Source organism: Portunus trituberculatus, chromosome 38 (assembly GCF_017591435.1).
Source record: "Portunus trituberculatus isolate SZX2019 chromosome 38, ASM1759143v1, whole genome shotgun sequence".
NCBI classification, from domain to species: domain Eukaryota; kingdom Metazoa; phylum Arthropoda; class Malacostraca; order Decapoda; family Portunidae; genus Portunus; species Portunus trituberculatus.
Genome location: NC_059292.1, coordinates 38786543 through 38799104, shown reverse-complemented (window position 1 = coordinate 38799104; position 12562 = coordinate 38786543). Strand labels below are relative to the sequence as shown.

The following is a 12562-nucleotide window of genomic DNA, read 5'->3' as shown; positions in this document are numbered from 1 at the left end:
AGATCTGCTAATTTGCTACTTCTTTCCTGTCAAATGAAAGATAAACCGAATTAAGATATATTCCTAAAAATATGACCAATTTAGTTCAGGAGACGATGAAATGAGAGCACCAGTGTCTATATATAACATTTTATTAAGTGAAGAACGATCTACAAAAAAATTATAATATACGTACAAGTAAAAATATACATACAGCATACGACCTGGGAAGAAACATAACACTAAATTGCTATAGTGCGCCAGGTGTGTTGTGTGGCCGGGCGCGCCGCAGGTAAGGGGACTGAAGGCGGGAGGACTAACCATCACACACTATTTAACAGACTATCGGTTCCTTGTTTCTCAGTCTGTTATTCTTGCGTGCGCTCTCCCTGCCTTTAGCGGCGCACTCAGGCGACACAAGACCAACAGGAGCGAGGCCCGGTAAACGTCACACTTCTACTGATGTGCAAAGGTGGCGGTGGTGGTCGGCACGGGGACATCTGAGTGACACTGAGAGCCGACCACCTCGCCCGGCCCTTACTCCTGTCACTGTGAGGCTCCGCGGCGTGTTGGTTAGTACTCGTATTCCTGACATATACATCTGACTCCCGTAACTAATCACAGCTGTCATTGGTCTCGCGCGTTGTGTCCTATGTTAAGATATGGATTACGTGACTCGTGGCAGGAAGGCTCTAATGTGGAAGGATGGGACGGAGTGAATGAGATACTGCGTGACAGAGTGGCTGAGGAAACAGAAGGAAGGAGAAAGGCAACACCAAAAACACATGAATTGGAGTTGAACAGCGTAACACTCAGTAAGCAGCAGCGCGGACCAGATGCGGCGGCGCCAGGTGCGTGGAGAGACAAGTAATGGACGCACCCTTTGGCTAAACAGCAATACGAACACGTCTTAAGGCACTAATAAAAACTCCACGTGCGTCTTGCGTCATCTCATCCGTCCCTTTCTCCTCCACTGCATCTCATCCATGTATAGTCCTCTAAGCCTTCCTTTCTTCGTTCCCTCGGATCTGGATGTCTCACGCCGGCCGCTCCAGCCCGTCCTTGTCCTCGGCGCACTCCAAGCACCGCACCAGGCCCGACTCGTCACAGCTGGAACACTTGAGCGCCACAAACTCAAGCGTGAAGTCGTTGCGGTGCACAGACTTCTTGGAGCCGTTGCATACCGAGCAGGGCAGCAGCCGGAAGCCCCCGCAAGTGTCACATGGGCTCACCTGACACGCCCTCTGTACGCAGGGAAGAGAAATTGAGTTAGAGGTTGAGGAAGGATGTACTGTTGCTAGTGTGTGCATGCATGTGTAACTTTCTATGAAAACTTTTTCTAGTTATATAATTTATACTGATTATTTGTTAATCTTTGTATTTTTGTGGTCCATAGAGATTTAAATAAACTATCTAGTCGTACGCACTCGCTCATGCTCGCGCGCGCGCGCACACACACACACACACACACACACACACACACACACACACACACTTTCTAGTTCATTTGACAGAATGTAACTATAGAGTGATAATAAGGAAACACTGGAGAGAATAGAGAAAAATGTACAGTTTTATACAAACATCTTGATAGACAGACTGACTGCCACGCAAACAAACAGACAGACGGACGGACAGGTGTTGCTATTACACACACACACACACACACACACACACACACACACACACACACACACACACACACACACACACACACCCGGTAAGGTTGCAGGAGGCGGCGCAGTTCACCACACTCGTTCAGTCTCTCGATCTGCTCCGCGTCCTGGAAAAGCCAACGCAAATATTAGTCTTCCTCCTCCTCTTCTTCTCTTCCTCCTCTATAGTTTTATCTCTCTCTCTCTCTCTCTCTCTCTCTCTCTCTCTCTCTCTCTCTCTCTCTCTCTCTCTCTCTCTCTCTCTCTCTCTCTCTCTCTCTCTCTCTCTCTCTCTCTCTTATAGCGTTTACCTGAGAGAGAAATGAGAAGTAAAGCTGCTAGCTTGTTTCTTGCATTAAAATGAATAAAATAAAGGTGAGAGTGAGTATGGTGATGAGAATAAGATCAAATAGATTGTGGGAAAAATATTCACAGTTTACCCGTTAGAGAAACGAAAGAATAAAAGCGCTGGTTAGTTCTTATAGAGTAAAGACAATAGAAAAAGCGCTGAAAATAGACAGAGAAACCTTCTTTGCACATACCCCGAGGTACTGCCCCTCCAAGAACACATGGGGCACGGAGACCTGGCTGGAGTGGAGACGGTCGAGGAGTTGCAGTTGTGTGTCTCGTGCCATGAACACGTCCCGCTCCTCGAAACGCACCAGCAGCGTCCACAAGATCTTACGGATGCGAAGGCAGCGCTCGTAGGTGTCCCGCACGATGCCCAGAGTCGTCAAGTAAACCACCACCTTGCCGCGCTCACGTTCCATGAAGTACTGGTGAGGAAGGAGAGGTGTGCGTGAAGACCAGGGCAAAATCACAATCTTGTCTTTAAGTTTATCTGGAAAAAGTGGGACATGCCTGCCTCACACACACACACACACACACACACACCTGGGTCCTTAGCGTGGGGCGAGGTATGAGAGAGGGTACTGAGAGAGAGGGAGAGTGAGAGAGAGAGAGAGAAAGAGAGCATGCAGGGAATGTAAGTTTGGTAGGAAGCGAGTGTTGTTCGCTGCAGGGTATTGGAAGTCTTGTAACTAGAGCCACGTTTTACATCTCATAGCCGCCTAGCGTGTGTATTTAAACGCTTAGCTGTTTTCAGAGGACACATGGGTGATTAATTAGGTTCTCGTGGCTGTTTTGTTATTGATGGTCCAGAATTCTTGAACTCTCCATATAAGAAAGGAAAAATAACTTAGGACTCCAATAACTGCCATTACACCATATTGAAAGTAGCTGAAATAAACGCCTAAATATTTAAAGAACAGTCTTGGCTGGATTTAGTGGCGTGATAAGCTGATTTTTGCAATAACTCTAGTTCATTGATAGGACAAGTAAAATGTGGTAAGAAGATAAAGCAACAGAACTATATTTTATCATGTGGGAACGTTAGAGAAAGGAGTTGTGTTGTTTTATCACTACTATAATTCCCAGTTCAAGTTGCGTGCTTTTTAGGGGAATAATGATAGCGCTGGACTGTAGGTGGTGGTGGTGTGAGACGAGGCTTGTATTTACTGACGCGGGTGGTGTGACATTTACTCCTTATGTGGACGTTAAGGGTCTGCAGGTGTGAAGTGACAGCCCGCCACGTGGTCCGCAGCTTGATAATTACTTTTGCACACTGAGGCGGCGTGTTTTGGCCTCAGGTGTTCGCGTGATGATGTAAAAATGTTAATTGCGGTGTGCTACTCTAATTGCCTTGCGAAAGTGTGAGAAAATTATGACCATAATTCTCTGGTGGGTTAGTAGTGAAAGAGGGTTGAGAGAGGGCTGGGCTGGTGGCGGGAAACGAAAGCAACAGCAAAAACAAAGATAGTTACTCGTATTCTTGTTGCTGCTACTGTATTGAATTACTCGTATTCTTGCTGCTTCTACTGTGCTGCTAATAACGTTAATTATATCTGCTGCTGCGATCTCTACTGTAACTACTGCAGCGTCATAACGGCAACAACTTAAACTACGTACTACTGCTATTACTACTACTACCACCACCACCACCATCCACCACCACCACCACCACCACTACTACTACTACTACTGCTACTATTACTATTACTACTATTACTACTACTACTACTACTACTTCTACTACTACTACTACTACTACGGCAACTATTACCACCCCAGTACTACAACGACTGACAATAACGACAACGAAAGAAAGAATGAATAAGGCTACTGCCTATACTAACGCCAACATTAGTGAGGGCGAGAGCATGCGTGCAGGTAACCTTCCCTAGGACGACACAAGAACTGTGGCGGGGTGACAGGAGCCAGGCAAGCATTGGAGGACAGCGTAAACAAGGCCTCCTTTTCAAGGCCGTCATAGGGGGCGAAAAACGGAGTGAATCTGGGCGGCAAGAAAAGAACAAGAGATGCAAAACATAATGGGATTGTCATGTGTGGGCTAATCGACTTCATGTAACTTTCCTTATTTTCTTTTCTATCAATATAAATGTTTTGTATATATTGGTGGTTTTTTTTAATGGATGGTCATAATAGATCTACTAATTTTTATTATTTTCCTTCATGTTCTTGTGTTTCTCTGGACGCAATGTTCCCGGAACCCACCGCAAGGTGGCACTACACGACGAAAGCTTTGATGGAACACAACAGAATAGTTTAGTACAGAAAATTAGACGTCCCTGATGCGGGACGTCTAATTTTCTATGAAGCAGTCACTCTGTCGAGGTTGTACCGCATGGAATACCTTGGAATGGCCTCAAAATTGAAGAAAACCATGAGAAATATACGGACCAGCATTGTTTTAGGCAAAAAAGTGGCATTTAATCGAAAAGGCATAAAAGCCGTGACGTCACAAGTGATCTTGATCTTGATGTTACAGGCCAAAACATGTGGATATTTGAGTTATTTATGACGTATTTGTACATCATGAATAATGTTTGATGATGAATGGACGAAGTATTAGTGATATGGGCATCTAAAATAGTGAAAGAAATGTTATATAATGTATATGCGAATACTGCAATGATAAATGTGGATATGGCACGTAGCTCCCGTGTTTATCGCCGTTTGTGCTAACGGTTTGAGTCTGGTGTGACGTAGCGAGGTATCAGAGACTTTTCAGAGTACGATACAACAAGAGGTGGTGAGTTGCTGGGGACGAGGGAGTGTATGACTGTCAGGAAGGGAGACCTATTTGGCGGGGTGGCGCGGAAACGGATCACCTGATAGTATCGCAGCCACACCGAGATCATTGCTGGAAACCGGTGTCCCGTGATATAGTGTGGCTGTGACAAAGTGTTTAGATGCGTTCAACTGGATTATGGAGAAGGTGTGACATACATTTCAAGACCCATGTTTAGTGTATCATTGAAAAATGAGCTATATTAACACTGTTTTCAGTCACAGCATATTTTAGGCCACCCATATCAAACAAATAGTGATATTTCTGCTCTTTGGTTCTTTTTCTACCATAGTGAGGCACTAGTCTTTCCACCGATACATGCTGAAAGCCAATGGCTACTGTAATATAAAAAAAAAAAAAATCGAATTGTTTAAATTCACACAATATCACTTGTCACATTCTGTCATAGCTATAGGCATGACATAATTATATAGTCTGTCGTTCGCTCCCGGGCCGCGCATGCGCAGAAGACGCAACTAAACACTTTGTCACGGGCCACACTTTGGCATGTGATACCGGATCGGGAAACTCCACTACACTACACCGGGGGAGAGAGTGAAAAAAAAAAAAAATAAATAAATAAATAAAAGTTGTCGTTAATTTTTGTTATGTGGCGCTTTTGAGTTTTGTTTTATTGTTATTATTGTTATTATTATTATTATTATTATTATTATTATTATTATTATTATTATTATTATTATTATTATTATTATTATTATTATTATTATTATTATTATTATTATTATCATTATTATGTAAAAGATTGGAATGTAAAGCATTCAAATCTTTTACACTGGTAAAACTGCCGCTTCCCCCTGGACAATACATGTACTCGTACATGCATCAGGTCTGGAATACTCTTTCAAAACTTGTTGTTGTGTATGGGAACTAAACCTTTGTCCGCCAACAAACAATACCATCCAAAAAGTACAGCCTAGTTTCAAACTGCAAAAAATTTCCCCCTGCAGTTATTCAGTACTGTCATTATTGAGGAAAAGCAGTTAGCCATTCCTTATATTACTCAAGTATCAGGATCATAACTCACTATGCGTCACGACCGCTACACATGTAGGGTGTACATGTACGTCCCTTTATCTTTTTTTGCCCTTGGCTGGCCCTCTTCCCTACGTAAAAAAAAAAAAAAAAAAAAAGATGCAAAGCATGGCATGATTGACATCACTCCCTTGTTCCGAAAAACTCTGGTTGTTTGTGTTGATGCAGTTGATGTAGGTAGTAGAGACATATAGGTAAGTATTGTTAAGAGGCTGTCGTATGTAAGTATACCTATTCCTACTAGCTTCTATTATGTTTCTTGTAGTCTGTTTTGATGTGGAAGGCAGGTGTTGTAAAGGGAGGGAGTCTTCTCATTCCGTGCAGCTTTCCTTGTGTTCTTTTGTTTCCAGTGATCTGTTTTGATGTACGTGAGGCCAACAAGGGAATGCACGTCATCTGCTTAAGTTTGTGTGATCAGTTTTGCCTCCCACAAGGACATCAAGGTTTTTTTTTCTTTCTCTAGTCCTTGCCCAATACTTTTTTTTTTTTTATATATGAGTAAACATCGTTGTGCGTATAAAGGTTATGCTGTATCATTAAGTTATTAACGGCGCCATATAGCACACAAATATAGTGTTAGTGTGACTGTTCATGTATGCTCAGTGGTTAAGTCTTGGCAAACAGCATTAAGACCGCGTCGGTACTTCTGATAATATTTCCATAAAACTAGATGCTTTATGACAGAGCTGCGTACTTTCAGACAGGCCTTGCATATTACCACGAATCACACCAGTACAGTTCTCATAACCTCGTGATTCTCAAGATATTCACACAAACTGGATACTTTGCGACAGAGTTGTGTCATACAGTCTTTGCTTGTGTAACTTTAGACATTCGTTGCACATCACCACCACACCAGTACAATTCTCGAGAGTTCCGTTCGTAAGATATTCACACAGACTGGTTACCTTCCGGACAGAGTTGTGAACTTTAGATGAGTCTTGCACATCACCGCGAATCATGGCACACTTCTCACAAGTTCTCGCGGAGAGACTGAGGATAACGACATTCTATTTATTCCTTGCGCTACTAAAAACACAGTGTAAATTGTTGAGCACCTATAAGAGAAAAGAATTAAAAGAACAGGTTTTGCGATTCCTAACTTGTTTAATGTTCATGGTTGCAGAATCAAAAGAAATAGAGTGTTGTATTTTTGTTTTTACATTTCCTCCTACCTTTGACTTGAACTGTTTTTGTGGAGGGAGATTTCAAGACACTTATGAACTTATGAGTTTTATTGCTATTTGGGAACTGGCACCTTCAAGACTTTTTTTTTTTTGCCCTTTTTATTACCATTAAATATATTTGACCCCTCATCAAAAATAAGGAAAATAAAAAAAAATGTGCCAGACATAAGTACATTCCTTAACCAGTCCACGAGTCCCCCGCTGCGTGCCATAAGAACTACAGCAGCGATACGCATAAAAAAAGCATATAAAAGTTAACAAGAGCCATCTGCCTCCTCTGGTAACGGTCCGTAATGGCACACTGACGTCACAACACGGCAGCACCCTCGTCCTCGCCGCTGCTCATCTCGCTTCCAGTCCTCTTCCCGTCGGCTCCCTCGCCAAGGTCTTCACATTGGCTGGCGGTGAAAGGTCGCGGAGCACGGGTGGCGATCCTGATGGTCAGCTAACGTTACAGTGTGAGACGTCATGGCTGTCTGGTGTTTGGCGCTTGGTTGCTTACGTTAGTGGTGTGAAGGGAAGTGGATTATTTGGTTTGGGACAGTGGTTTTCTGGGTTGGAAGGAAGTGTATTTTTTTATCTGGTTTTTACTGGCTTAAAAGGACACTTCTTATCTGGTTTTGGAAATGGATGGTTTAGATTAGTGGCTTGCAGTGGTTTATCAGCCTTTAGGACCTGGTTTATATTACTGGCTTCAAGTGGCTTTTAATCTAGGGTTTGGTATTTAGTGGTCTGACGGTACTTGCTTGAAAGGAAGTGGCTCATCTGGTTTTGAGATGACGATATGCTGGCTTGACAGGACGTGGCTTATCCTACTTTGGGACTTGATAGTTCGCTGGCTTGAAAGGAAGTTGATTTTCATTTTGGGTTTTAATTTGGTGGTTTTAAGTAACTGGGTTGAAATGAAGTGGCTTACATTATGGGACGTAGATGCCTTGGTTTACTGGCTATCTGGGGTTGAAAATATAAAAGCTTACTTTACAACACTGATGCAGTGACTGACCTGCTATCTGGCTTTGAAAATGTATAGCTTACTTCACATTACTAAGATCATATGGATTAATGTCTGGTCTGAACGCTTGGTGGTTTACTATTTTGTGCAACGGTATAACTTACATTGTTAAGACGCTGTAGCATATTGTCTCGTTTTGAAATTTGGTAGCTTAATTTACGGAGAGGCTGAAACATTGCGGCTTAACAGCTGGCCTTGAGATTAGAAGGTTTGCATTACGAGATCGAGAAGACAAATTGATTGAACGTAATGTGGATTTGTCACTCGCCTAACTGTACTCTCTCTCTCTCTCTCTCTCTCTCTCTCTCTCTCTCTCTCTCTCTCTCTCTCTCTCTCTCTCTCTCTCTCTCGCGGTTCAGTTACACAGTCCAGTTAACTCTATTATTTTTCTTTCACTTTTTCCTCATCATTACGTGCAGCATTACCAGTGGCCACCCAAGGCAGTGCGTCATTACGGAGAGCACCCAGCGAGAGTGCGTAGAGGAACACCAAAACACAAGAACAGGTTGAACTTTCAAGTTATAAGAAAAGGAACGGTGTATTTTTCGTTTACCTGCTTGATCACCCCTTACCTCTCCTCAAAGATAAAAATGAAAAAAAAGGAAAACAGGAAAAAAAAAAACTTCATGAGCGTAGAAGAACACGGTGACAAAATAACAGGTCAATATTTCAAGGTATAGGAAAAGGAACTATGTATTTCTCCCTTACCGGAAATTCTTGAGCTCCCCACAACTACCAGGCTCCCAATCCCATCTTCCCCACCTCCCCCCTCCAAAGAAAAGAGACAATTCTGGTTTGTCAGTGTATATTATGATTTTTTTTCTTTTTCATCTCTCTTCTTTTTTTTTATCGGTTGAACTATTTTTATGAGCTTTGATGAATTTACGGGTTGTATTTAAGAGTGTAAGGGAAGCTGGAACCGATAGGTGTTTATGTGATAGGTCTTGAACAAAAAATATCTATATAGACACCATCCACCTATTATTTCTATCCAAAAGTCCATCTGATCTTCTATAGCCCTAAAACAGTGACTGCCTCATTACTATGCCTATTCCACTCATATGCAATTCTAAGAAGACATTTTATTATTCTCTATCTCCTTTTTAATCCATCTTTATTGGGTCTAAACTCGTTATTTGTTGTCTTTTCCTGACTGCTAACCTTAAGGATCTTGTCTGCGTCAGGTTCTGTATTCTGAAACTGTTCGAGTTCTAATAAGGACTAGTTTGAAAGGCCACATGTATAATTAGTCGAGATCTTATGCATTTTTCCTCACCGGTGATGCAGAGTCCTTGTTGAACTGTCTCTAAAATTATGGAAACACTCTTGAAAACTCTGCTTACTTCCACTGAAGCCTGATAAAACAAATACAGATAGGATACAAACACTCTTGTCTGTTAAAAAAAAAAAAAAAGCGATTTGGAAATGGTACAAACATTTGAAAATTTCAACTACATCCACTTGAATCTGCAAAAAGTTAATGGAAATAAGCTACAAATACTTCAGAAGACCCCAGTTACTTCCACTAGAGCTTGGAAAAAAAGTAATCAACATAATTTGCAAAACACCCTCGAAAACTCCAGGTATTTATACCGAACAGCGATAAAACTAATGTATACAGGATGCTGATAATCTTGAGAACTAGAACCCCACTTTTATATACACCAACGAAAGAGAGGCAACAATAAATAAATAGATAAGTAAATATATAGCTAAGATGAAACCGAGAGAGAGTAAGATAAAAAAAAAAAAGGAGAGGAAAAGGCTGTTATGTTCATTCGTCATGTGAAGGCAAACTACTGAAGGTGAGAGAAGTATGGAGCTGAGTCTCTATATCTTGTTCCTGTTCCCACGGTGGTGTTATGGCGTGAGGCAAGGCGGGAAGCGTGGCGTGTTTGTAGGGGAGAGGGAGAGGACAGGAGGAGAGGAGGAGGAGGAGGAGGAGGAGGAGGAGGAGGAGGAGGAGGAGGAGCAGGAGAAAGAAAGGTCACGTGAAGGGAAGGAAGAGATAAGTGTTAGGAGAAGGAAGGGGAAAAGGAGGAAAGAGTAAAAGGTGAGAGGTAAAGCAGAAGGAAGATGAAAAATATAGATAACAGGAATAATGAAGAATATAATGAGAATTAATGCAAGGAGGAGGAGGAGGAGGAGGAGGAGGAGGAGGAGGAGGAGGAGGAGGAGGAGAGGAGGAGGAAAAGGAGTAGGGAAGAAGAGAAGGTAGAAAGAAGGGAAGATGAGGTAGAAAGAAGTGCAGAAGACAAGGAGGAGGAGGAGGAGGAGGAGGAGGAGGAGGAGATGATGGTTTATGAGTGAATCACAAAACGTTAATTTAATCCTATAATAATCACTTTGTGTGTGTGTGTGTGTGTGTGTGTGTGTGTGTGTGTGTGTGTGTGTGTGTGTGTGTGTGTGTGTGTGTGTGTTTGTCTGGTTTTTGGGCGCAATGACTTTCTCTTCCAATTATTACAGTCTACCTCGTTTACTAGTTTCTCTGTTTTTTTTTTTTTTTCTCTCTTTAAATGTTCCTCTTAATCGCCTGTCTGTGTGTGTCTTGACTACGTGTGTGTGTGTGTGTGTGTGTGTGTGTGTGTGTGTGTGTGTGTGTGTGTGTGTGTGTGTGTGTTGGTATTTTGCATTATCATTCTGTCCACTTATATTTGTACATTTGTTTGTCTGTCTGTCTGTCTGTGTGTTTGTCTCTCTGTGTTTATTGTCTGCTGATTAGGTTTTTATGTTTGTTTATACATTTTTTCACAGTTGTTATTTTGACAGTATAAAGATTCTCTCTCTCTCTCTCTCTCTCTCTCTCACGCAGCAGCTGGCGGCGTGGCGGACCGGAGGCAGCGGTGGTGGTGATGGTGGTGGTGACTCTCCGCCTCCCAGCTCACCACCACCACCACCACCATCATCACCGCTAACTCACGCCACCACCATCACCACCACCATTGCTGCTGCTCCTGTTGCTGCTGCTGTTCCCATAACCTTACTTCTACTGCTGCTACCTCCTACTTCTGTCTCAGCTTCCCTCGCATCCTTCTCCGTCTGTCTGTCTGTCTGTCTGTCCGAATACAAATGAGAAAGAATCATATTGTTTATTCCGGCAATATGTTGTCTCTCTTTGTCCCTTTCTGTCTGTCTGTCTGTCTGTCTGTCTAAGTGTCTGTCTATACGTTTATCTGTCTATCTGCCTGCCTGCTTGTCTTTCTGTTTGTGTATCCCTCTGTCTGTTTGTCTGTTTGTTTGTCTCTGCCTTTCTTTCTATTTGTCTGTCTGTCTGTCTATCTGCCTCTCTGTTCTCTTTATCGTTACTCTCTCTCTCTCTCTCTCTCTCTCTCTCTCTCTCTCTAATGAAATAAAAGTAATAATACATTTTTTTGCAATCAGAAATTAACTGCATTTTGACTTTTTTCTGATTTTTTTTCATCTCATGCAGACAATTTCAAGCTAAGAGTTGATGTGTTTAGAAAGTCAAATTGTTTCTTTTTTTTTTCCCTTCATGGAGTCACAATGCTAATCACTCTATTATTGCCCGTGTATAATGCTGACAGTGTAATAAAAAAGATCGATAATGAGAAAAAAAATAGTTAAGTTTGCATGATGTGAATTTTTCTTGTATTGTTGTGTCATTGTATCATTGTATCTGTATAATGAAATCAGATTTTTTTTCTTCTCTTTGTAAAGCTGAGTGTTGAATGTGTCGTAAAGTGTTCTGGTATCGTCTGGTGTATTTTCCTGATCTTTAGAGTGATTTTGTTCATATTGCATCTTTCCTGAGCTTTGATTCCTGAATAGCAATTAATTTATATAAGTTAATTTTTATGTATTTTATCATTTTTAGTTTTTTTTTTCTTTTTGCATTTCGAATATTTTTTTCTGGTTAAATTTGTCATATTTGATTAGAATTTTTAATGTTAATTCTTGTATGTTTCATGTTTTAATTAAAATTGATCACGTCATTTTCTTTTTCATAATAATTTGGGCCTTTCACGAATTTTTTTTCATTGATTCTTGCATACGTAATTAATTCTTAGTTTGAATGTTACATGCATCATCATGAATTCTCTTCGACTTCCTTTCATCATATCGACAAATCCAAAATAATTACAGCTGCAATGATAACAACTCTAACATTAACAAGTCTTACTGGTGAAGAGTCGCTTGTCTGTTACTGTGGTGATAAAGACTTGCACCTTATGCTATTTGGTATTCTTCTTACTCTCCTCTCCTCCTCCTCTTATTATTCCTCCTCCTCCTCCTCCTCCTCCTCCTTCTCCTCGTCCATTAAATCCTTCTTCCCTCTTGCTGCTGTTTGTTCTTAATTTGCGTTAGCTAGTGTTTCATTCCTCCTCCTCCTCCTCCTCCTTCTCCTCCTCCTCCTCCTCCTCCTCCTTTTCCTCTTTTTCTTCCTCCTCCTCCTCCTCCTCCTCCTCCTATTGTTGTTATTGTTCTTCTCCTTTTTTTCTTCTTCTTCTTCTTCTTCTTCTTCTTCTTCTTCTTCCTGCCTCGTCATGAAGTGTTCCTGTTTCAT

The 12562-nt window shown here is 41.6% G+C and overlaps 1 protein-coding gene across 1 annotated transcript in view; it reads right to left on the bottom strand.

Annotated features, from left to right (window-relative positions):
• Positions 1-113: 113 nt before the first annotated feature.
• Positions 114-12562, bottom strand: part of LOC123514572 — a 42480-nt gene continuing 30031 nt past the window's right edge. Inside the window, exons 2-4 of the mRNA XM_045272532.1 lie at positions 2177-2410; positions 1697-1762; positions 114-1223 (exon numbers count right to left, since the gene is read on the bottom strand). Coding sequence (XP_045128467.1) covers positions 1017-1223; positions 1697-1762; positions 2177-2410 — 507 coding nt within the window. The 3' untranslated portion in view covers positions 114-1016. The remainder of the gene's footprint in view (positions 1224-1696; positions 1763-2176; positions 2411-12562) is intronic.